Genomic DNA, 27,205 nt, shown 5'->3' on the forward strand with positions numbered 1-27,205 from the left:
AAATAACATAAAATTGACATTAAAAATATAAAACATTTTAGTACTTTTGCAGTGTATTTAATTTTTTACAAAAATATCACACATGTTCATAACTGTCATTATGATCTTATTCTTTTTACTGGAAAACTATACCTTTATTTTTTAAATTGAATTTATTGGGATGATATTGGTTCACTAAACCATATAGGGTTTCAAGTGTACAACTCAATGAAACATCATCCGCCCACTGCATCCTGCACCCATTGCTCCAAGAGAAGTCTCTTTAAACGAAACCTAAAGCCTTTTTTTGTGACTTTTTTTTTGCTTTAAAATGTCTCACAAACCTTGAATTAATTAATTTATATTATATATAACTATATTAAAAAGTAGACAGTAAAAATAAAAATTGTGTTCATAATCAAATTATTGACCATAGTGTCTTTAGTGCATATTTTTATATATGTGTTCCCCAGAGACAGATGAGGCCACTGTTCTCCGATAGTATAGCATTCAACACCAAATTAGCAGTTTGCGATCTGCCCACAATTTACAAACTGATACAGCTTTGTTTTATTTGTGATAAGGTTACCAATTGCATTTTTATATGAAATTTGATTGATGGTTATGTGTTCTTACTCATTTTAGTCTGTCAATAAACAAGATTTCGCCCTTGCTGGTTTGGCTCAGTGGATAGAATGTCGGCCTGTGGACTAAAGGGTCCCAACCTCGATTCTGGTCAAGGGCACATGCCTGGGTTGTGAGCTAGATCCCCAGTGGGGGGCTTGCAAGAGGCAGCCAATCAATGATTCTCTCTCATCATTGATGTTTCTATCTCTTTCCCTCTCCCTTCCTCTCTAAAATTAATAAAAATATATTTAAAAAAATAAAAATAAATGACATCTCCATGCCTTGCATTATATTCAACTCTCAAGTATAAAAAATGCTTCCTAAAACAAAATCCATTATTTTACTGTAGGCACATACATGACTTTAAAAAAATACAACTCATATTTCAAATGATATTTTAACTCTTTGTGATCTTGTATTATCAAGGCAATTGTTTTCAACACGGTGTGGAAATGGGTATATTATTAATACTGAAAAAATAGACAACTGACTTATTTTTATGTAAATGACTACATAAATAATCTTTAATATTTTAACACAGGCATTTATTTGTATCTTTTCAGTCTATTCGAGAAGTCACAGGCTACGTGTTAGTGGCTCTTAACCAGTTTCGTTACCTGCCTCTGGAGAATTTACGCATTATTCGTGGGACAAAACTGTATGAGGATCGATATGCCTTGGCAATATTTTTAAACTACAGAAAAGATGGCAACTTTGGGCTTCAAGAACTTGGATTGAAGAACTTGACAGGTAAGGAAAATATATAAAATAGTAAAATACTCTCATCAATATAACGTTATAGACACACACCTGTGTGTGTGCGGTTACTGCAGTATGTGTTACATTGAGGAACACTACTTATATCTACTACTTATTCATTTTATGAGAAAGTATTCCCTATGATTCCCTTGTTTTATGAACAGATATTGTGAGTGCAGTCTGAGGGAGACCTTAATACTGTTATCTCAGCTGAACAGAAGTACACTGTTCAGGAAATGTTCAGTGACTGAAAACTGAGATAGGAAGCAGGTTTAAGAATGCTGTGTTTGGGGGTCTCAGGTGAATGGCCGACCATATCATCAAAGCTGCAGTGAAGCAACTGTCTCGTTAAAGCTCAGTAAATACACAAGCCGTTGTATCTAGAACTTTGTACAATTCCATATTTTTGGAAAACATATCTAATTTATTAATTAAGTTTTGATTTCTCTTATGTAGTAACTCGCTAAATGCCCCTGTGATTTTTTCTCAGAGCGCTTTAATTTCATATCATCAGTGATTTCCCCCCCTAATCAAGGAGACAGTCTGCTAACAACCTAATGTTATCATCTTGCTACAAAAAAACACACTTGGTAGGAATTTGTTTTTAAACTGATCTTTGCAACCCACTGATATCTTCTTAGTTCAGACACTTCATAGTTCACACAGTTCATAGTTCATAAAGGCTGCGGTGGAAGGCTTTTTGTGGCAGGGTTTCTAATCATAAATTTTGCCATGTGTGCCTGTAATCAAAATGTGCTAATTAGTAATTAATTATCATCCCACAGTGGGATAAAGAAGTCTAAGCTATTAATTTAATCTAAATTAATATCTGTATATTTTGCATCAAAATATATAGTGCCCTTCTATGTATTTGAGTTCATTCACTATTAATGTTTCTTGATATTAAAAAATGAAATACTTTAGAAATATTACTTTAAAATATTAAGAAATACATAAGATTATTATTAACAGGATATTTAAATGACTAGTTTATTTTATTTATAATGAATGTAAAATATATCATTTTAAGTTAGAAGTAGCTTCATAATTAGCCAGACATGAGAGCTAAAATTGGAATATTTTGGATGAAGAAAGGAATACTGATTATGTTATTGACTTTGGACATGATTGCCATAGAATTGAATGCTTGATGATAAATGCAAAATTTTTTGAATTTATAGATTACTTCATCAACATTTTTATTTTGTTTCAAAGATAGTTATCTTACAAAAAAAGCAAGTTTTTTTTTTTTTTTTACTAAATTACTACTTGCATGGAAATAATGATAGGAGGAAGAACTTGGAAACGGAACAGATAGAGCAAATTGCATGATTGAAATTAGGACTGTAAAAATAATATGGTTCAGTTAAAAGTTGCATAGGAAGCATTGTGTTTTCTTCACAATTTTTCTATGATTAAATCAAAGAATAAATGAATAATGGTTTTGAAATTTATATAATTCTTGAATTATATTATTATTTTATAATATGTGATACTTACAGACTTTTTCCATACATAGGTACAAATTTAATACATAAATATGTACATTTTTCTCACCATACTTTACATTAAATATTTGAATTTGTATTTTATGAATTATAAGGATATCTATTTGAGTATGTGAAATTTGGGATCTACAAATATATAATTTATGTTTTTCAAAAGTTGGCTAAATACTCTCCTTTTTTAAAACCAACGTATTTATGTACTAGTGCCTTTATTTAATACTAGTAGCCCTGCGCACAAATCTGTGCACCAGTAGCTCACCAGTAGCTCGCTGCTGCCCTCCAGTAGCTCTCTGCCTGCTGTCCCTCCCTCCTGTAGCTCCCCCTGCCTCCCCCTCATAGCTTGCTGCCCTGCTCCCTTCTGTAGCTCTCTGCCTGCTGTCCCGCCCTCCTGCATCTCCCTCCATCCCTCATAGCTTGCTGCCCTGCCCCCTCCTGTAGCTCTCTGCTGCCCACTCCCCCCCACCCCCATAGCTTGCTGCCCTGCCTCCTCCTATAGCTCTCTGCCGCCTGCTTGTAGCTCGCTGCCCCACCCTCCTGCTGATCCATGATCTGGTTGTTACGTGATCGGTCATTACGCTTCATGGCATAATGACCATTTGCATATTACATCTTTATTATATAGGATTTTATAAATATTCTAATTGGTTAACTGCATGTTAGGTCATCCTGATTAGATTGTTTTTGAGATGTGGACAAAAACACATTTTAAACAAAAAGTGAAATGCCAAAATATTTTGGGGAGGCCTCAATAAAAAAGTAAAAAAAAATATTAAGTTTACTGAATTCTGGTCAACCAAAAATAAAATAAAATGTTTAGACCAGGAGATGCATCTGAATGATGTTGCATTTGAAGAATGTAACTTATGACCATTACATTTGAATGTCTGTCTTCAAATAAACATAAGCTATTAATTAAAATAGTACAAGTAACACAGTACCTTTTAAAGTTTACGTTTCTCAACCCCCTTCACATTATTCAGTAATGTTCAAATAAATAACCTGATACGGAAATGGACAGGCCATTTGTAAATGACTCAGTGTATTTTTAATAAGTATGGATGTGGAATGAGAAAATTCTCTATTCAAAAGTGAGATCCCTACTGACAGTCTGTCTCCCTTTTCTTCTTTAAAATGGAAAATTCCACCTCACGGTGTTGTTTCAGGCATTCATGAAATAAGGCAGGGAACTTGTCAACCACGGCCCTTTCACATAGAGGATGCTTAGGGAACCTTAGTTTTCCTTCTCTGTATTGTTTTGTTTTTAGCTTTCCTTTGTGTCAGCACACTGATGAAACAACCTTACATGTTCTGTATATTCAAATCCTTCCTGTTGCTTCATTGAGGTTTGTAAAGGTGACTTGTTTAGACAAAAAGTGGCACCGAATTTCATAGCCTATTCTGATACTGCTTTGAAAGTCTTTATGTATAAGATCATTTCTCTGGAAGTGAAAAGCCTGAGGCTTTTTATTTATTTATTTTTTGTCTACTCTCAGTACTACTGCTGTCTTCGGTACTCCCCAGTACCGCTCTCCTATTGTTCAGTGGCTCGGGTCAAGCATCTGTTGCCCCAGCCCTTCATTTCCAGTCTCCATCATCATGATTCATCTTTCATTGACCCTGACATTTGTCTTGACCTAAACAACAGACGTACTCATTCTGAGTTCTTTTTCTGACATTAAAGTTGCTAAGCATTCTTCAGTTGCTCTGTGTAAGGTCTGACTAATGTTTGAGTGGGTTCAACTAGCCTAGTTCAGATTGCTGTCAGATACAATGTTTGACAAATATACTGCTAATATTTACCTTAAGAGAGCTACACAGCATGTTCTGAAATCTGAAGAAAATAATTGATTCCAAGAATACTCCTAACTTAAGGATAAATTATTTGGAAACATTAATTTAATCAAAACTGACATACTGAAAATCCTCTGAGTCAGATGGAATCCATGAAGAGTGGTACATTCTTATGAAGGTGCCAATTTTAAGAGCAGGTCTACAATTTCTAAAAAAATGATATTCTAATCAATGATTTTAAAGAACATGGTTTGCTCGTCATGCCAGATGATGTATAGTGACTAAAAGAAGGAAAACCATAAGCAATGTGTTTTTGTGTACAGGTAAAACAGAAACATATAATTGAAAGGAAATCTTATAAATATGGGATCAGATAGAGTGATCATTTCCGCAAATTTCTAGAATGTGTTCCTAGATTTAGAGAACCAATTTGTTGTTCCTAAGATACACTAAGATCTGTGTGTACCCTTCCCTAAGAGAGAAAGCATATTAAGGTAAAAATACTCCGTTATGAAAGCTCATTTGTTGAGAAAGCATGCTTGCTTGCTTATGGCATTCAGAAAATGGAAGAGAGTCTTGGCTCTGCAGGGTCCCAAATGCAATAATAGAAACTGATTAGATATCACCATGAATCTATGATTTCATTCTGAGGAAAGCAGTAAAAATAATCAGAATATCTGCTTCCTCGTCTTTAGAGCTGGACATTAGCTTTGTTTGGCCTGCAGACACCAACGATGATGGAAGGAGACTTGACTTGGGGTGGTGAACACATAACACAGTGTAGAGATGATGTGTGTGAAATTGTGCTCCTGAAACCCGTATAATTTTGTTAACTAGTGTCACCCCAAAAAATTTAGTAAAAAGGGGGAAAAAAGAGTTGGCAAACTTTCTGTATCCATTCCCAGTCACCAAGCAGTGCAGGGGCCAGAGTCATTAGCTCTTTGCACCTTCTGAATTGCTAGAATCAAACCAGAGCTCTGGAGGCAGTGTGAGTCATGTTTGGGAATAACATGAATTTGTATTTTAGAAGGAATAAAGAATGTATGCAATCTTTGACAAGTCTCTAATGCAATTTAAAATATATGTAAATGTATCATCTAGTAAACTTTCTCTGTCTTAGATAAGAAGTGAGGCTTCATGTTGCTGTCTTCCAATGTTTATCGAAGGCACAATTATTATAATTCTTACATTGTTATAGATTTATACATTTTTAAAAATGCTTTCATGTTCCTTTTTAAAATGTTCTCACACACACAGTCCAAGAATGCTGACTGGGAAAGTATTTTTATTGTTATTTTGCGTATAAGGACACCAGACCCAAGGTCTTGTGGCTAATAGGGCTAACTTGTGTGAAATCTAGGTAAGTTCCCATCTCTTCATATTGTGCCATTGATAACAATGCTTAGGACAGTTTCTCAGGATAGGACCACAGTCAGCAAAATAATAAATTTCCTTTAAGCATAAACATTTCAAAATTAAGCAGAAGAACTTAAGTTTATATTTTAGAAAGAACTTGGACTTTAATTGTGGCATGATACTTGAATACATCATGGGTGTATGTACGGAAAATGGCAGTAAGTTGACAAAAAATACATAAATAAATACACAAAATGATACTATTGTAAACACTAGATTTGATTTAAAAGATCAATTAACTCATTTTATAACCACTGCCATTCAACAGTGGCTTTCGACAATCAAGGTTACTATACTCTTAGCCATTAACTGACAAATATTTGTTAATAGTTAGTTTTAATGGGAAACGTTTAGGATTCTTTGGAATGTGATGCCAGTTCAAATATTTGTTGGCTTTGTTTTGTTCTACTTGTATATTCAAGACACACTGAGATACGAGCCCTTCCAAATTATCTCTGCACATCTGTCTCCTCTCAGTAAATATTAAATTTCTCACAAATATTTACCCACCAGCCACTGTGTGAATGCATTGAAAGTATTTTCCCCACTACTATTATTATTACTTAAGAGTCAAGCACCACTATTTTCCTGTTTTACCTTCTAAAGCACTACTGCCCAATAGAACTGTCTGTGATGGTGGAGACAGTCTCTGCCGCACACTTGAGTAGCCAGTAGCCAAGATGTAGCTGCTTAAAACCTGAAATATGGCTAGTGAGGTGAAGGGCATTAAATTTTAATTTTATCTAATGTTAATTCAGTTAAATTTAAATAGCCTCATGTGCAAAAAAATAAATAAATAAAATAAATAAATAAATAGCCTCGTGTGCTAGTGCTGATCATGTTAGTGCAGCACTGAATGGACACCATGTTTTACGGAACCCAATCAGGAGGTGAGGGCTTTATTACCAAGCATGGCTAATCGGAGTGCAGGCTCTGGATCCAGACTCCCTCTGTTCACATTCTCTTCCGAGGCAAGAAACTCACCTTTCTAAGCCTCCGTATTCTCATCTTCAAAGGAGTATAATGAGAATCGACAGTTGGTAAGATGGTTGTGAAAGTGAAATTATAAATTTCACATACAGCATTAAATGTAGTTCCTGCAATAAATGTTATGCCTTATTTGAGAAAAAAAGTCTGCTTTTGGTGAAAGGTAATAGAAACAGTCTATTTTTATAATAATTGAAAGCATGTTAGGCTCATGTAATTAAATTATAAAATATAAAATGTGTCATTTATGATTTAGGATCTAACCGCATTTTATATTTGAGTCAGCTGGGCTCTGGAGTCCAGGTATTGCTTCTTAAAGTGCTTTAAGCTGCTAGATGTTGAACTTAGGTTTTCTTGTTTGTCAGAAATGTGACTTTTTAAAAATTAGTTTTTGTTTTTACTCTCACATTCAGTTTCCACAATATAAGTATACTAGAGCAGTGGTCGGCAAACTCATTAGTCAACAGAGCCAAATATCAACAGTACAATGATTGAAATTTCTTTTGAGAGCCAAATTTTTTAAACTTCTTCTAATGCCACTTTTTCAAAATAGACTTGCCCAGGCTGTGGTATTTTGTGGAAGAGTCACACTCAAGGGGCCAAAGAGCCTCATGTGGCTCACAAGCTGTGGTTTGCCGACCACTGTACTAGAGGCCTGGTGCATGAAAATTCATGCACTGGAGGCGGGGGTCCCTCAGCCCAGCCTGCCCCCTCTCACAGTCCGGGAGCCCTCAGGGGCGGGTGGCAACCAGGTGATCAGGGGAAGGTGACGCCCCATCACACCTCTGCTGCTGCCACTGCCGGCAGCACAAGACTAGGCTGGCCCTGGTTACCTGAGCTTTGGGTGGCCCTAGGCAGCTGGGAAGACACCATCCGAGGCTTACCTGTGCCTCAGGCTGGTCCTGGGTGGCTGAGGGGCTGAGGGGACTGAGGGACTCCAGAGGCAGGTGTGCCGAGCGGCCAGGCCTACCTGGGGGCGGGCCCGGCCTTGCCATGTGCCTGCCACCCCAGCTGGGCTGAGGGGACTGGGCGCCACCATCTTTGTGGGTGCCATCATCTTTGAGGGTGGGACAGTCAATTAGCATATTTCCTCCTTATTGGCTGTGGTGCTGCCATCTTTGCGACAGCATGAGGGTCAATTAGCATATTCCCTCTTTATTAGATAGGATAGTTATAAATAGTTCCCATATTCTGTTTCTTAATGACTAAATAGAGACAAGTAAGGGCGAGAAGATTATAATTATTTTATTGCAGAGAAATTGTGTTGAAAAGTGTTGAGAATTATTTCTGGCATAGTCATTGCCTATATCTTTAGGATTCCCAAGTCCATATTCAAAGTTTATCATCATAATATAACATTTATTTAACAACAAATAAAGCACAAAAGAAACTCCTCCATAAAACATTTTCTGAAATAGTTATCTACTATATATCATTAAATCTAAATATAGTAATATGTAAAAAAAAAAAAAAAGAGGTACAACAAACCTCATTACTTTCCTAGAATTATAGCAAGATAACTTCTATTATAATGGTGAAACTGTTCACTGTAGAAGTATATAAAACAAGTTGCAAATGAAGTGGCCAATATTTCATACATGATGAATTGAATTTTCCATTTATCTGTATCTATCAGGGAATAGATAAATGAGAATTTGCATGGCTCAACACCTTTTGATGTAATAAACATTACTAGCCAGGAAATTTGAATTATTGTGGTTGTTTTTTCCTGAGATATAGCTGATTTATTGACAATACTGGTGAAAGAGAAGAAACTATTGTTCAAAGGAGAAAAGTCATTTACACTAGGAAGTTTCTTAAACTTTGCCCTCTTAGTGATACATATGAGCTAGAATTCATGATAGAATATCATAGAGAAAAGAGGATCTTTTCACTTGTAATTTCTTAACCCATGTAATACCAGTCTACCCAGAAATTCAATACATGGCTTTTCTATGTTGCTCTACAGTAGTTCCCATAATATTTTCCCTTCCCCCACCCTTAATATTTTATGACCCATTCTGTGCAATACATTTTATACATCCTAGCTAAAATTGTATTGTAGGCTAAGTCAAATTGTTTTGAATTGTAATAATCATTACAATTTTCAAAAATATTTACAAGGAAAAGTAAGAAAGATGGTGAGCCTCTCTCTTCCTTCTAAGATAATTTAATTTAATCTCATTTGCTCTGTGATACAAATTAGAAGTTTTATTTTATAGTATCAGTAATATTGAGAAAAGCTAATATCAGAAAGGTCATTTTTTAATTTTCTATCTACTATGAAATAAAAGGCCTCAAACTTTAATTAAAGGTTTTTAGTGACATATAATGAGCATATTCTGCCAACTATTAACAAAGTAAATAATATCTTTAATCATAATTGTTCCCCCAATTCTCAAAACTTTCTACTTTAATATTTAGCAGGATGGCTCTATATTATGTATAATTCTACATCTGCTAATATCCCATCAAGAATCCTATTATAAATTCTGCTAGTTTTTAAAAAAATATATTTTTATTGATTTCAGAGAGAAATGGAGAGAGAGAGAGAGAGAGAGAGAGAGAGAGAGAGAGAGAGAAAGAGAAGAGAGAAAGAAAGAAATATCAATGATGAGAGAGAATCATTGATTGGCTGTCTTCTGCAGGGCCCCCACTGGGGATTGAGCCAGCAACCTGGGCATGTGCACTGACTACAAATCCAACCATGACTTCCTGGTTCACAAGTCTAGGCTCAACCACTTAGCCACTGCACCCAGACTGCTAGTTTTTAAAATGTTCATATTACCAGAATTTTATTAGTTGTTGTTCCTTCATTTGTTTTTTTAACTCATTAATTCTTGACACTATTATAATTGTCCCCATTTCCCCCCCTTTTCCTGCCTCCATAGGGCTCCCATCCTGCCTTCCCTCTGGCCATCACTACACTATATAGTCTATGTCTCACTACACTATATAGTCTATGTCTGTGGGTCATACATACATGTTCTTTGGCTAATCCCTTCACCTTCTTTCAGCCAGTTCCCATCTCCCCTTCCCCTGGGACATGACCCAATTGTAATCCAAATGCATCATCCTATCTAATAAAAGAGAAACATGCAAATTGACCGTACCTCCCCTACTCCCAGAAGCCATGCCCACAAGCCAATCAGGAGCGAGTATGCAAATTAACCCGACCAAGATGGTGGCGGCCACAAGCTGGAGCAAGCAGGAGGGAGTTGCTCCCAGCGATGGAGGAAGCCAAGCTTCCCACCTGTCTTGGGCTGCCCTGGCCTCCGCTCAAGGCTACAAAGTTTCAATTATAGAAGATAAATAAATCCCAGATACCTGCTTCCAGCCTATTCTTGGGTCACTGGGAGGGGCATGGACGGCCTGCAAACCACCACAGGCCCCTTTTCCCAGGCCACCCCGCGCCCCAAGGGAACTCCCATCATGATTCGGGACACCCTTCAGGGCAAACCAGCCAGCCCCCACCCATGCACCAGGCCTCTATCATATCTAATAAAAGAGTAATATGCAAATTGACTGTCACTCCAATACACAAGATGGCTGCCCCCATGTGGACACAAGATGGCTGCCACAAAATGGCCAGCAGGTGAGGGCAGTTGGGAGGGACCAGGCCTGCAAGGGAGGGCAGTTGGGGGTGATCAAGCCTGCAGGAAAGGGCAGTCAGGGGGGACCCAGGCCTGCAGGGGAGAGCAGTTGGGGGGGACCAGGCTTGCAAGGGAGGGCAGTTGGGGGGGACCAGCCATGCAGGACAGGGCAATTAGGGGTGACCAGGCCAACAGGGAAGGGCAGTTAGGGGCAATCAGGCTGGCAGGGGAGCAGTTAGGCATCAATCAGGCTGGCAGAGGAGTGGTTAAGGGGTGATCAGGATGGCAGGCAGAAGTGGTTAGGGGCAATCAGGAAGGCAGGCAGGTGAGCTGTTGGGAGCCAGCAGTCCTGGATTGTGAGAGGGATGTCTGCCTGCCCGTTTAGGCCCAATCCCAGGCCTAAACGGGCAGTTGGACATCCCTTGAGCGGTTCCAGATTAGAGAGGGTGCAGGCTGGGCTGAGGGACACACACCCCCGTGCACAAATTTCATGCACTGGGCCTCTGGTCTACCCAATAAAAGAGTAACATGCTAATTGGCTGTAACTTTGCGATACCCACCAGCCAATCAGGAGTGAGTATGCAAATTAATCCAACAAAGATGGTGGGTTAATTTGCATATGCTGACACCGAGCGCCTGGGGGTGGGGTGTGATGCTTGCATCATTGCCATGACGACAACGCAGGCATTCCGCACCACCCCAGCTGCTCCAGGCCTTTGGGCAGTGTGGGAAAGTGGAAAGGTGGCTCCGGTCCTTAGCGGAAAGGTGGCTCCGGGCCAGAGTGAAGACGGTGCCAGCAGCCAGGGGAAGAAAGGCCCATTCTTGCACGAATCTTCGTGCATCAGGCCTCTAGTTTATCTACAAAACACTGTGAAATTTGACACGAGCTTTATAGTATCACTCAAAGAATACCATTTAGCATGTATTGCAAGGCAAAGATAGAGAAGACAATGAAGGCAGTACTTGCCATATGTACAGATATATATTTTCTATAGTAAAGGCAGAAAAATGAAATGAAGCAGAGAAGCAGCCCACATCATTGCTATTACTTTTCACATAGTGAATATGAGGCTGAATTTCACACATATGCATTACATTGTCATATCATGTAGTTAGAAATTACATGTCATAATGATAAATCTTTGCAATTAAAATTGCATCATGCTTCAAATGCCGGCCTATGGTGCTCAGGGAAAAGGGGTGAATCAACAATTAGTGTCTTGGCTCAAGTGCCTCTTAAAAATTAAGAAAAATCCTACTATCTTTTGTGTAACATGAATATATCAGAGATCACCTCCTTTGTGACATTAGTGAGGATTATCTGCATAATTTAGGTAGCTATTCAATTATTTTATGTATTTAATATGTATTACCAGGTCAGTGACTTCTCATGTTACATTTGGTTGATTATTAAATATAAAACATTGAAGAATATTTAAAACTCAGTAGTACTTATTGAACCATTTTATGTCAATATGGTGCCTGATTTATATTTAAATTAGTGAGAGATTTAATGTAGCTTTTTACTTCATTTATATTTTAATCCATTAAAATGTGACTTAGAGATATTCAGTATCAGAGAAGATTTTGAAACGTTTTCCTTCTGTATCACAAAATCTTACATTTAAAAGAAGGAATAAATGATAATGTATAAAACTTAAATTAATAGAAGTTAAAGCTTCAAACTACATAACTAAATTTTGCATGTGCAAATAAACATAAAATGATATTCCACAAGATGGTTTCTCTTTGAAAAACATTTCTCATTATAATTGCCAAAGACTACTTAAACCAAGTAGTTTGTAAAGTAGAAAAAGTCCTTTGAAATAAATGCAATAAAATTAGTAAGGTGTAAAGGACAGTTGAAAATCCATAGGTGTCTATAATCTTTGTACATGTAACTAAGAGCCAACACTGATTGTTGCCATTTATAGTTCTCTGATTGTCCCTTCATTCATGAAAAAATGTAAAACAGTCACAGAGAATGATATAGCTTTTATTGTGTGAAAGATATACTCTATGACTTGGGCATAAAGTCAGGGATAGTTTGGAGAAGGAGAAAATGATCAAAATTGAGCTCAGGTAAAATGATTGAAGGATTCTTGACATAGGAATATAAATTTTGCCTTAGAATGTTGATTTATAACCCATAGTTCAAAACCAGTTTATTTGTTCTAGATGAAAAGGTATGTTTCTAGATTATGAAAGCAATAATTTCAACACACTCTATTCTAATCTCAGCAGCATGGACTAGGAAAAAGAACTTGGGTTTTGAAACCTGATCAATTTGAAAGTTTATACCAGCACTGCAACTGACAAGGGGAATGTCAAAACCATTTAAGTGCCGTGTCTCAGTTTTCTCACCCGAAAATGAGAATTGAATGAAAGGTGTCTGCACCCGCCCAGTATGGCTCAGTGGTTGAGTGTCAACCTATGAATCACAAGGACAGGGTTCCATTCCTGGTCATGCATGGCACATGCCCAGATTGAGAGCTCTATTGCCACTAGGGGGTATGCAGGAGGAGCCAATTAATGATTCCTTCTCCCTTCCTCTCTGAAATCAATTAAAATATATATTTTTAAAAATATGTATACATCTTTATTGCTTAACTTCTTTTTTTAGGACAACTGAGGACATGATATTAACCCTTTCAAATAATACTAAATTTATTATGATACCAAATTTTTGCTCTCTGAACTCTTGGCAACTTAAGTTCAAGCCTTTAATGAAAAAAATGCAAGTCCATGTGGGTAGGAACTTTTATTAGGGTTTAATTGTTCAGTGTGCATTTATTTCCTAACATAGAGATAACAACGTGCCACAGTAATAATATCCACATGTGTGTACATTTATTTTCCTGGTAAGATTGTGAAACCTCAGGGGAAAAGCACACCATTGGATGACATTTAGGGAGAAAGCAAAGAGGAACGTAAGCTGAGCAACAAAAACATTTCAGTTGGTTTTAAATACCGAGTTTAAGCCAAATTTTCCCAGTGGTGCCAAGCAAATCCTATTCATTGTTTCTCATTTCTTAATTTCTTAGTTCCTCTCCAGTATTCAAATGCCCATGCTGGGTAAAGCTACCAATTCTGCTGAGAATTCGTTTCCCCAGAGATTACTTTTATACAGTATCTGAAACTCATTAATCATTGCTTCCTTTTAAATCCTCATTGCACAGGAAAGAATGCGATTTGAATGCCTAGGTACTTCATACCTGGTTCTAAATAAGCAGAAGTAATGCAAAGTCTATTTTCAGCTCTCCCCACTTGCTGAATTTACAATAAGGATATTTTGATGACTTATTTTAAACTAGAGTCCTGGTGCTCAACATTCGTGCACTCAGAGAGGGCGCGAGGTCCCTCAGCCTGGCCTGTGGCCTTTCACAGCACGGGAACCCTCAGGGGATATCCAACTGATGGCTTAGGCTCGCTCCACATGGCAGCCCCCTGGTGGTCAATGCGCACCATAATGACCGGTCATTCCGCCGTTCAGTCGATTTGCATATTACCCTTTTAGTATATAGAACTAGAGGCCCAATGCACAAAATTCCTACAAGAGTAGGCCTTCCTTTCCCCAGCTGCCAGCACCAGCTTCCCTCTGGCACCCAGGATGCAGGCTTCCCTCTGGCCGCCTGCAGGAACCCGGAACCGGGGCTTCCCTCGTAGCCACGGCTTTGTCCAGAAGGTTGTTTGGAAGGATGTCCCGTCTAATTAGCATATGACGCTTATATTATTATAGATAGCTAAATCTATTTGAAAAGTATCCTCTGAGGCATTTAGAAATGATTAAAATATTATTTGTTTCTCAACTTGAACTTCTAAGAAAGGGCAGGACACTGCTGCTAGTATTTTGGTAGCTACTTGCTATAGCATGGCTGGGTCTCTGTCAGTGTGTGAACGAGAGGTGAACCGTGTGCTGTCAAAACAGTGGAGACACGAGGCACCTGCAGAGTCAGCTTGGTTTCCGGACTCCGGACTGCCTGAAGCTTCGGGTTTGCATTCTAAAATTAGCTGCGTTACTCCGAAGATAAAGACTCAGGGAAACCTTCTTAGTGGCATTTCTCATATGTTCACAGACCTACTTCATATGTTTGAATATATTACCTTACCCTATAATATGGTAATCAAAAGTTTAGATCATACAGAACCACTATAGAGTACTAATATCATTTTTAAAATGTATAGGCACAACAAAAAAGCTTTTGTAATGTAAGCAAATAATCACCATGGCTTTATTGTTTGCATGGCATAAAAGCATATTTAACAACAATTTCTATATCTTTGTTTAAACTTTTTAATAATGAAACTTAAGAGAAAAATTGTAAATAAAACATTACTATTTATGTTAGATTATAGAATCATTTTTATGAAATAATTGTAATAATAAATCCATACTGGTGAACAAATCATATGTATTTCAAAGTTTAAAAAAAGTACCAACACATACCTAAAATTAAGCAAAAGACATATAAGAAGACCAAAGAGAGACATAGAAAAAATGGGCTTATACATAGATAATAGAAAAAGAGGTTATATGTGGCTGTGTATATAGAAATATTATATACATATATGTATATATACACACATACACAGAGATATAATATATATGTATATATGATATTTCTTCATGGAAATGTAATATGCATATATGTAAATATACACACATACCAAGATGTATGCATATGTTGATGTGTTTATATAGTTTCTGACTATGATGCATAGCTATGCAAATTGCCTTTGACACATATCTGAAAATCAGCATAACCAACTAGGTATAAGCCTACTTTTCTAATCACATATGAAATGTTATGGGCTTCCAAGGACTCGTTTTCATATAAAATTATTTTTATAGAAAGCAGTATGGAACGTACCAGACAGCATGGGAAATGAGTAATCCATATGTGTCTATATCTACCCACATGGCACAGAAACCTCTGGAGTGTCAGGGGAAATGTGCCCGCGGGCTGAAAAGAATGTACAAAGGCATCACATGGGAAGAACATGCTGGAGGGGTTTTATTTGATGTTGTCAGACTGCTCTAGGGTCTGTCTTGCAAGAACCCTTTTGGTTTTCTTTTCTTTTTTATGTTTTAAAACGCATGGGTTTCTTTTGAAACATACTGCCAAGAAGAAGAGTAAATTACAAATGAACTGTGTGTTCATATTCTCTCTCTCTCTCTCTCTCTCTCTCTCTCTCTCTCTTCTCTCTCTCTCTCTCTCTCACACACACACACACACACACACACACACACACACACACACACACACACACTCCCAAGATAAGCATTCAACCTGTGTGGGTGTCTCTACAGAGATAGCTGCACAGTCCACAGTCAGGGTTTGTGAAATAGCATTCCCAGAACTTGAGATCACAAACAGTATTAACTGAGGACAGAATCAAAAAAGATGGCAATGAAGGGAATACCTATTACAGGCACCTAAGTTTTCTTTCTGTTTGCTTATTGGTTTGTGTATTTATTTATTTAAATGTATTTTTAAAATATATTTTATTGATTTTTTTTACAGAGAGGAAGGGAGAGGGATAGAGAGTTAGAAACATCAATGAGAGAGAAACAACGATCAGCTGCCTCCTGCACACCCCCTACTGGGGATGTGCCCACAACCAAGTTACATGCTCTTGACCGGAATCGAACCTGGGATCCTTCAGTCCGCAGGCTGACACTCTATCCACTGAGCCAAACCAGTTAGGGCTGTATGTTTATTTGTTTAAAACTATTTGCTTTACACTTCTCCCACTAAAGGGGACAATTAAAAACCTATTTTAATGTACTCTGAACCTAAGTGATCTCAGGTTGAAACCACGCTTCTAGTCACCTTAAACTTACACATAAGACATTGTTTAGGAAGCTATAAATTAGAAGGAAGTATCCTGGTAAATGTCTTTTTAAATATGCCATATGAAACTGATTTTTATTTTAAAAACATGACCCAAAATTCAAAATTTTTATGAGTTTTTCAAGTAGTTACATTTTTGGAAGACAAACATTAGCTTGGTGATATACTAATATCAATTTCTGATCCTGAGTCCTTTACTTTTATCTCTTACGTAAAGCTTGACAATCATTGGGAAGCTTAATATAACTTTACTTATACTCAGTACATGACTGAGCTTACACAGAATGAATGTATCTTCAAGGCTTGATGGTAAGAGGCATGTTCTTTTCCTCCCAGGAAGAAGGCATGCTTCTAAACTTCCGTTTGCACACACGAGATTTTTTTCAGAAGAGTTTATGTTGCTCTGTGGTTTAGAAGTCAGAGCTCTCTTCCCAGGGGTGGCCCCTGGGCTGGCATTTGATAACAGTGAACTAACAGGTGCCATCCTCCCATTTTTCACATTGCTGGCTTCTCCACAGGACAATGGTAGTTTTGTTCTCTGGAGTGGGTGGTGGAAGGGCTGGCTGTGCTGAGAACAAGCCCACTCTTGATGAAAGGTTGCAATTATTATTCTTAGGAAGAAGTCAAAAATATAATTCTACATACAGATTAAACTCAAGACGTGACATTTGACAAGACCTTTTCACTCCCACAAAGGTCTCACTGAGATTGAACAAATCATCGGGGCCTGCCTGTCCTTAGGGAACAGTTCTTGCTGCTAAGGGGAACCTGTGAATACCTAGGTGTTAAATGGTGTTGTTTTGGGGCAGAACTGTTCCTGAATTTCAGAAGGAGAGAAAATGCTTAAATATTCCCTTCTCTCTCTGAGTGTCTGAATTATATGATAGGTGGTTATCAGAGATTTACTGCCATATGCATCATAAAAGAAGATTGAACTACTTTAATAGAAAATATTACATAGTAAATATTAAAAATAGTAATACTGCTAGCAAATGCATATTTACTGTGTAAATACTTATGAATGCACAATAAAATACTATTGTATTTTGCCAACAGTTATGCTGGTTAAATAGTATTTATACTCCTTGTAAGTATAATATTCTAGTGACGAAAGGGACTAACTCCCGTAATTTACAAATTAGTAACCAGTCAAACAAACAATAAAATGAGACATAGAGAGGAAAAATGACTTTCCAGAAGATACCGACGTAGCTAGTGTCATGTGTAGAACCCACTTATTTTGAACTTTGTGTAATGGTTTTATTTTCCTCATTCTACGTTGGTGCTTCCCAGAATCTAAAGCCTATGTGGTCATCATGCTCTTTTGCTTGAGGGGCTTCTGTTGGTGTGGAGCCTGATAATTATCTCTGTTTATTTGAAGATCTCACTATTTACATAAATAGAACAGTAAATGAATCATTCTTATTATTTCAGAAGCCAGAAGTAAAAACAAATGTCCTTTCCATTGCTTTGATCATGGTATTACAGCTTGATGTTCCAAAAAGTTTAGAGCCTATTTTTCCTAATTAATTAATATATATATATACACATATATATTTGTAGATATGTAGATAGATAGTATAGATATATCCATATCCTTGCCAGCACTTGTTTGTTGACGTATTGATGATAGCTATTCTGACAGGTGTGAGATGATATCTTATTGCAGTTTAAAAACATTAATTTAATGATATATATTTGAATTATTAGGATTATTTAAGATCATGATAGGTAAAAAACCCAAGAACTTATCATATACAAAGCAATATAATGTTCAGTGAAGCAAAAATGTTTTTCTAGTCTGTGTCAGTGATTTGAAATTCAAACTCTAGTATTTTTCTCTGTAAATATTTATGCTTTGTGAAAATGGGTCTTATTTTATAGGCACTTAGTTTCAGCTGATACAGTATTTTAAATAATGTCCAGCAGCTAATGGTAGAACTTAATGAAGAATTGAGTAGGTATCTAATGCATAGCAAGATGGAGAAAGAAACAAGGTGTGTGTGTGTGTGTGTGTGTGTGTGTGTGTGTGTGTGTGTGTGTGTGTAGTTGTAGGTCCTGCTGACTATACAGCCATGATATTGGTCTTGTCAAGGCAGGCACTTATGCGGCCTCCAGCCATTCCTCGTCATAGCTGAATGACTTTTAACCGCCTCCCTTCAGCAATCCTTTGTCTTTCTCTCCACAATAGATCACAGTTTTCTTTGGCCTTTGCCTTCTCAGCTGGCTGTGAAGCTTGAAATTCCTTAGTGCTTATTTCAATTTTATCTAGTTCTACTTCACTAAGGGGAGGAGTGGAGTTTAAGGTTAAATGCAGAATATTGCAAGGTCACCTCCTCCAATTAAAAATAAGGTTATTATGTTCTACACTCAAAAGAGTGCAAAAGAAAAAGAGAAAAAGATGTATGAGTAGAAATGCCTTCCTACTTCAACCTTCTCTATTTGTTAGGATATGTATAAAGATATACATATTACTAAAATAAAAAAATATTATAATCCTACATAATACTAAATATCACTATGGACTTATAATTTTTAGAAGCAGCCTTACTTTGATTCCAGAGTGGTCTTATTCCATCTTTCAAAAATGATAGGAGTGGAGATAAATTGGTAGTATTTGCATCTCTGACGTTATATATGACTATGTTTGTTATTTTTATAATAAATTAATCTTCTGAAAGTTTATGTGTTGATAAAATCTCATGAAACTCGGTACCATTTTAGTATGGAAGTTTCTATGAAATATTCTACCAACTAGATGGCTCTTAACTGCAGTCAGCATTTTCTCATTGTGTGCAGAGCAAATAGTCTCCAACTAGACGTGAATTTTGAAGCTTTATTACTGCCTCTGGCTTGGAGACTCATTGATTAGATGATGAAAAGAAACTTTTCACAAAGTTCTGTCTCTAAGCTATTTTTACTTATCAGTTTCCTTTAACCACCCTCTCAAGCTCAGACCCTCTATTGCCATGAAAGAAAAGACTTAGAAGTAATGGCAGTTTGGAGAGGGAGATGGATGAATGGGGGATAGTAAGGTGACCAGATCGTCCCGCTTTTGGCGGGACAAAACCGATTTTTAACAATTTGCCCCGCATCCCACGGCATTTTAAAAAAGTCCCTATTTGAATCTTTCCAAAAATAGGGACTTTTTTAAAACGCCGTGGGACACGGGACAAATTGTTAAAAATCGGGACTGTCCCGCCAAAAGCGGGACGATCTGGTCACCTTAGGGTGAGTCCTAATCTTGGCTCTTTTACCACCTTTGTTAAGATCACGTTTGTTTTACTTTCTTTACATTAAAAGAGCTAGATATCAGTTATGTTATTTTATTACTATAGATATGTCACTCTTCTCTATATGATCATGACCGAAGAGATACCACCAGCATATTCCTGCTTGTATCTCTCACTACTGTCCACAATGGTTTTTTTCTACTTCTCTCTTCCCCCAACTCTTCCCATGGCTGGTTCCTTCTCATCATTCAATTTTCATTTCAAAAGTTATTACCCCACAGGAGCTTTCCCTGACAGTCATTTTTTTAAAATTTCTTTATTAAGGTATTACTTATGTGTCCTTATCACCCCATTGACCCCCAACCCCCACTCATGCCCTCACCCCCCTATTGTCTGTGTCCATTGGTTAGGCTTATATGCATGCATACAAGTCCTTTGGTTGATATCTCCCCCTTACCCCCACCCTCCCCTCCCTTCCCTCTGAGGTTTGACGGTCTGATCGATGCTTCTCTGTCTCTGGATCTGTTTTTGTTCATCAGTTTATGTTGTTCATTATATTCCACAAATGAGTGAGATCATGTGATATTTATCTTTCTCTGACTGACTTATTTCACTGAGCATAATGCTCTCCAGTTCCATCCATGTTGTTGCAAATGGTAAGAATTCCTTCTTTTTTACTGCAGCGTAGTATTCCACTGTGTAGATGTACCACAGTTTTTAATCCACTTATCTGCTGATGGGCACTTAGGCTGTTTCCAAATCTTAGCTATGGTAAATTGTGCTGCTATGAACATAGGGGTGCATATATACTTTCTGATTGGTCTTTCTAGTTTCTTGGGATATATATCTAGAAGTGGAATCATTGGGTCAAATGGGAGTTCTATTTTTAGTTTTTTAAGGAAACTCCATACTTTTCTCCACAGTCGGCACCAGTCTTCATTTCCACCAGCAGTGCACGAGGGTTCCTTTTTCTCTGCATCCTCATCAGCACTTGTCATTTGTTGATTTGTTGATGATAGCCATTCTGACAGGTGTGAGATGTCGTTTTGATTTGCATCTCTTTGATGATTAGTGACTTTGAGCATGTTTTCATACGTTTCTTGGCCTTCCTTCTGTCTTCTTTCAAAAAGTTTCTATTTAGGTCCATTGCCCATTTTTTGATTGGGTTGTTTATCTTCCTTTTGTTAAGTTGTACGAGTTCCCTGTAAATGTTGGAGATTAAACCCTTATTGGTGATAACATTGGCAAATATGTTCTCCCATGCAGTGGGCTTTCTTGTTGTTTTGTTGATGGTTTCTTTTGCTGTGCAAAAGCTTTTTATTTTGATGTAGTCCCACTTGTTTATTTTCTCTTTAGTTTCCATTCCCCACAGTCTTATCCAGTGTAATCCAGTACCTCTTCCCCTGCCCTATACCAGTCACTCTATAAAATTATTTGTTTGATTTTTCTTCATTGCCCTTAACTTCATCTTATGCTTTCTTATATGTTTATTTATGGATTTATTTATTTTTAAATTAAGGAGTAACATTTATTGTTTTAACCTATTGTCTCTTCCTTCTAGAATATTTGTTTGAAGAGAATAGGAATCTCTTCCCTCTCATTCACTGATATAATATAACTTTGTTGAATAGTGGGATGGAGGGTTTTCTAATTTGATTTTTAGATTCACACAATTGGGCAGTCTGTTTGCTTTTGTTTTTTTAGTTTGATCCTTTTTGTTTATTTTCTATCTCAAAAACAAATCTTACGCTATCTTTGCACTCAGCTCATATTCTTTGTGTACCTGTGGTCCAGTGTACAAGCTGTTACTTTCATGGAATGTGGGGATCATACTAGCTGGTAAGAGAGGCTATTTTTTCAGATATATTATGAGGATTAATGACAAGAAAGGGAGGGTAAAAAGAAATCTCTGAATAAAAGGAATTTGAGATGTAACTGAAATTCAATCTAAAGATGTGCTTGTTATGATAGAAGGAAAAGAACCAATTCTAGTAAGGTGTATGAGAAATGATAATATTTATCAGGAAATTGAATATGACAACAGATGCAGTGAGGTGATTTAACAAGTTTGACACCAAGTTTTACTTATTTCTCATATAGGCAAAAATATTGGTTACCTTAAAAACGTATTTGTATTTGAATGTCTTATTCATTTGTGCTTAAAATATACATTTGGGTTGAATGTAATGTGTCATTTAAAGTGATTTCAATATTAAGAAACTAGTTAAAATAGGTGTGCTTCAGTAACTCTGTACTGTATCATACTCTGTTATTGAAAGGGATCCCTAAAAGAAGTGATAAATAAGACTCTTTAATTACTGATCACCCTGTAAGTAGGAATGAAAACACAATCTTATAGGCATATAAAAGCTCATAGTCTTGAGACAGTTCAAAATTATAGCCAGAGCACTCTAAAGGAAGTCATAGCTCCAAGAATATCAACAGCTTGCTAATAGCAGCTACTGGAGTTTTTGTTTTCCAGGTGATTTAAAAGTGTTTACCATGTGCAGATGAGGGATTTTGTGTTGGATATTGGCACCCTCATCTTGCAGTGTTGTGGTCAAGGTTGAAATGTGCCAAGCTAAAGCATTCATGTTGGAGTTAGACATTTTTAAATTCTGTGATTACAATAAATACTTGAGTGTATGCTGAGAGTAATAAACAGCTCAGAGTGAAATGTACCACCTTTTATCATTTCTCTGCATGAGTAGATACTCTTGTTAAGACTCATAAGATCTATCATGTATGGTAGGAAGAAGGATGATGCACATTGGTTCAATTTTAGGAATGAAAATAAAAATATTCAATAAAGATAAGCTTGACTTGCATATCTATTAAAGGTGAAAGCTATAGTATAATGTAAGAGTTTAGTGACAAATCCCTTACACTTTCTGATATGCAATAAGAATAAAGGGCTGTTTTGAAACTGGACATGTTTGACTCCATTCTTCATTTTATAATTGCCTATACATTAAATTAAATGATGTTTTTATGTCCGTGTTTACGTCAGTTGCATTTTTACTTTATTTTTAAAATATGTTTTCATTGATTTTTTGAGGGGAGAGAGGAAGGGAGAGGGATAGAGAAAGAGAGAGAGAAAAACACTGATTGTTTTCCTCCCACACATGCCCCACCCAGAGATGAAACCTGCAACCTAGGTATGGGTTTTGACTAGGAATCAAACCAGCCCCCTTTCGGGGCACAGGTTGACATTCCAACCAACTGAGTCACACCGGCCAGGGCAGTCAATTGCATTCTTAAAATCATAATAATTTTCACCAGATTTTTTATCATTTTAAATTAATTCACTGTGAATTAATTTAGAATTAAGTTTAAGACAAAGTTATGATTTATTACACACACACACACACACACACACACACACACACACACACACACACACACGTCCTTAAGTGAAATGGAATAGTTCTCTGTATAATCCAAAAACACTAGTGGTTGTTCATAATGCTATATATTTGATATGACAGTTTTGCAGAATAGAGAGTATTTTCCATCATTTTGATCAATAGATTTGGCAGAGTTCATGGAATGGAATTTTTCTTTGCATCATATGAAGGCATGTCTGCATACTGAATTGCCTGCCTTGGTACTATTTCAGCAATTCTCTGGGATCTGTTTATCACAGACCATGCATGGAAATGGAACTATAAACAACTTCTCACTTCTAAGGACTAGAACACTTTTAACACTATATAATCACTTTTATATTAATGCCTGATAACATCTGAACATTAAATGTTGTGAATTAAAGACATTAAAAAGTGCTAACCCTTCCAGTGGTCAGTGACCATTTTAAACTGTCCCATTTCAAAATCTCCAAAGAATAAATACCATGAGACCTTGTGAGATTAAATAAGGTCTTGTTTATGCAGTTTATTGTTATTTTCTATTTGCTCTACTCATTCTTTATTACATTTAATTTTTATTTACATGACTATGATGCCATCAAATGACATAAATGTTCATTTTCCTGCCCAATTTTGGGTTTATCCCCGTAAGGATAGCATGTAACTCTATAATTTTCAGAGATACTATTCATATTGAATATTATATGTAGTTTATGAAGCTTTATAAAATAACATGACTCCATTTAAACGGCTAATGGTCTTAGAAGTGTGTTTATATATTTATTTTTTTGGTTAACCCTCACCCGAGGATATTTTTCCGTTGATTTTTACAGGAAGTGGAAGAGAGAGGGAAAGACAGAGAGAAACATCCATGGGAGAGAAACACATGGACTGGTTGCCTCCTGCGCACGCCTGGACCAGGGCTTAGGCCAGGGAGGACCCTGCAACTACGATACATGCTCTTAACCGGAATCGAACCTCGGACCCTTTGGTCTGCAGGCTGATGCTCTACCCACTGAGCCGAACCGGCTAGGGCAGAAGTTTATTTTTAAGACTTATTTAGTAAATCCAAATAGCCAGCCATTGGGCCAAGAATATTAGAAATGTTATTCCATTTAAGTAAAACGCATAAAGCCCAAGCCAGTTTGGCTCAGTGGATAAAGCATCGGCCTAAGGATTGAAGGGTCCCAGGTTCAATTCTAGTCAAGGGCATGTACCTAGATTGCAGGCTCAATCCCCAGCCCTGGTTGGGGCTTCTGCGGAAGGCAACCTATCGATTTGTCTCTCTCACATCCATGTTTCTCTCTCTCTGTTTCTCCCCCTCCCTTCCACTCTCTCTAAAAATCAATGAAAAAATATCCTCAGGGGAGGATTAAATAAAACTGATAAAAACATTAGGGCATTTCAAGCAGTCACAGTCTACGTACAGAGGTTAAGTGGCATGCCCACCATGGCTCTTAGTGGTTCATTCAGATTTCACACCCCTGAGTCTGGCTCCAGAATGAGTAGACGCTTAGGCTCCTAGTGTAAGAGTATCTGAATAAAAATGTTCGTAAGCAATTAGTTTTTTATCTTAGTATTTCATGTCTAGTGGTTGTTCAACAGGAGAGTGAGAATGGAAGATGAATAGCATGGGCAAGCGGACACGGGAGGATTTTCTTTTATTTTTTCTCTCTTCCTTCAAAGCGTGGGAGGTGATTTTAGATAGCGGATCAGCTGGATTCTCAGCTTGGGTGATCCCATTAACCACTTGCTCTCAAGTTTAACCTTTACCTCAGTTGGAAGGAGCTTGGAAATCTTCAGGGGGGATTTATAATTCTCTATTGTTGATAGACAGGTAAACACTTTTATTACGTTGGAAACTGCCATATGGAAAACCAATTCTTAAAAACAGTAATTCACAGAACCAGCCAGAGCCCTTCCTACTTGGGGGTTCACGGTTGGGGAAAGAAGAGCTTTGGGAGGAACTAGGGAATAAGATGGCTCTCCATGGGAAGGGGGCGGGGGAAGCATAAAAATTACATTCAGAAAAATATGTAAAAATGTAGGGCCAGTCTAAGGAGATGAGCCATCCATAAGCACCAAACCCTCTGAGAACATTTCAGCTCAGTTTATTTTTCTTATATCCTGATCTGTCCCCAGTGGGCTTACAGAGGGTGTGGCTTTATGATCCTCACGCCAACCTTGACTACCCCTCACCCAACCACAAGGTATCATCCATTATCAATATCTGTATGGTTTTCTTTTTCATTTTCATAAATAAGTCTCAAGAACCCTTAACTCTTAACGCATATAGATCTACTATACCTGGTTCTAGTCTATATTTCATAGTATTTATATGCCAGGGTATAAGTACATTATTAATATTCTCATCAACAAAATATTTATTTTCAATGTCTTTTCTTAAACATTATTAAACATGCCTCCTTATGCGCATATGTGGATATTTCTCTGTAATACCAGTAAAAATTGGTATATAGGCATTTTAAATTTTAATAGCTATTTTCAAACTGTCTTGCAAAATGGATAAACAAATTTACATACATACACAAAATGAATGAGATAACACATTTCCATATCATATAATTTTCTGTTTCTTTTTATTCCAAGGTCTTTTATATCCATTCATTTACTTACTTTTCTAATATTTAATTTAGATCAAACCTCAACACTTTTATCCAATTTGTTGAATGAAAATACAACATCTTGTTTTTGTTTTGTTTTTGGCTTTTTTAAAAAAAGTATTTGTATTGGTTTGAGAGAGGAATGTAGAGGGAGAGAAAGATAGAAATGTCAATATGAGAGACAATCATTGATTGGCTGCCTCCTGCACACCCCCAAACTGGGGATCAGGCCTGCAACCCTGGCATGGGGCTCTGACCAGGAATTGAACTGTGACCACCTGTTTCATAGGTAGACACTCAACCACTGAGCCATGCCAGCCGGGCTTGTTTTTGTTTTTAAATCCATGATTATAATTTTATATAACATAGTACAACACTTTTGCATTATTTTATCTGCTTATATAAAACCTGTAGATTAATAGGTATTTTCATGAACCTCACTATTTAAGAAGAATTTCATCTTATGGCATAAATTTCCTTATTTTCACTAATTGAATTGCCTAGCACCTTAGGCATTTTAATTTAGTATAAATTATATAAAATAATATTTAAATTTGATTACATTTGAATATTTTAATACATAAAATTTTAAAAGCAAATAAGCCCTGCCCAGTGTGGCTCAGTGGGTGAGAGTGTTGTCCCGCACACCAAAATATGGCAGGTTTTATTCCCCATCAGGGCGCATACCCAGATTGTGTTCCCATCCCCAGTCAGGGTGCATGATGGAGGCAACTGATAGATATTCACTGTCACAATGATGTTTCTCTCTCTTTCTCAATGTCAAATCAATAAAAGAATATAAAATAAATAAAAGCAAGTCCTACAGTATAAATTTAGTTTACTACTCAATATCCTATATAATAAAAGGCCAGGAACCATAAGCGTAACGACCAGAACGACCGCTCGACCAGTCGCCATGAGGTGCATTGACCACCTCTCGGTCTCTCTGCCCCAGCCTATAGGCTCTGTTCACAGCATGGCGAAAGGGGAACCATGGCGGACCGAGCCTCTTGGTCCCTTCCATGGCCCACAGGCTCTGGGGAACCAGAGCCATGCTGCCATCACACTGGCCTCTTGGTCCCTCCCCCCTGGCCTGCAGGCTCTGGGGAACTGGAGCCATGCTGCGATTGGAACCACAGCAAACTGGGGGGTGGAGGCAGGGTGGGACTGGGGACTGGCGAGCGAGCAGAAGATGGCCCTGATCACAGGCTAGGCCTAGGTACCCTACCCACGTACAATTTCATGCGCTGGGCCTCTAGTCTTGTATATAATTTGTTCAGGCTCTTGCTTTAAAAACAAACAAACAAACATGCACAAAAACACCTTCTAAACATTCAAGAATCTCATTATTCCTGGAGAGCATTATGTTAAGTTAAATAAGCCAAGCAATGAAAGAAAAATACCACATGATCTCACTCATGTATGGAAAATAAAGAACATTATAACCTGATAAATAAAAAGATAG

At 37.2% G+C, this 27,205-nt stretch overlaps 1 protein-coding gene across 1 annotated transcript in view; it reads left to right on the forward strand.

Moving 5' to 3' along the window:
* ERBB4 (erb-b2 receptor tyrosine kinase 4) overlaps positions 1-27,205 on the forward strand; it is a 931,393-nt gene that overhangs the window by 521,053 nt on the left and 383,135 nt on the right. Inside the window, exon 3 of the mRNA XM_008145201.3 lies at positions 1,170-1,356. Coding sequence (XP_008143423.2) covers positions 1,170-1,356 — 187 coding nt within the window. The remainder of the gene's footprint in view (positions 1-1,169; positions 1,357-27,205) is intronic.

The sequence above is a fragment of the Eptesicus fuscus genome, chromosome 11 (assembly GCF_027574615.1).
Source record: "Eptesicus fuscus isolate TK198812 chromosome 11, DD_ASM_mEF_20220401, whole genome shotgun sequence".
In the NCBI taxonomy this organism is placed as follows: Eukaryota; Metazoa; Chordata; class Mammalia; order Chiroptera; family Vespertilionidae; genus Eptesicus; species Eptesicus fuscus.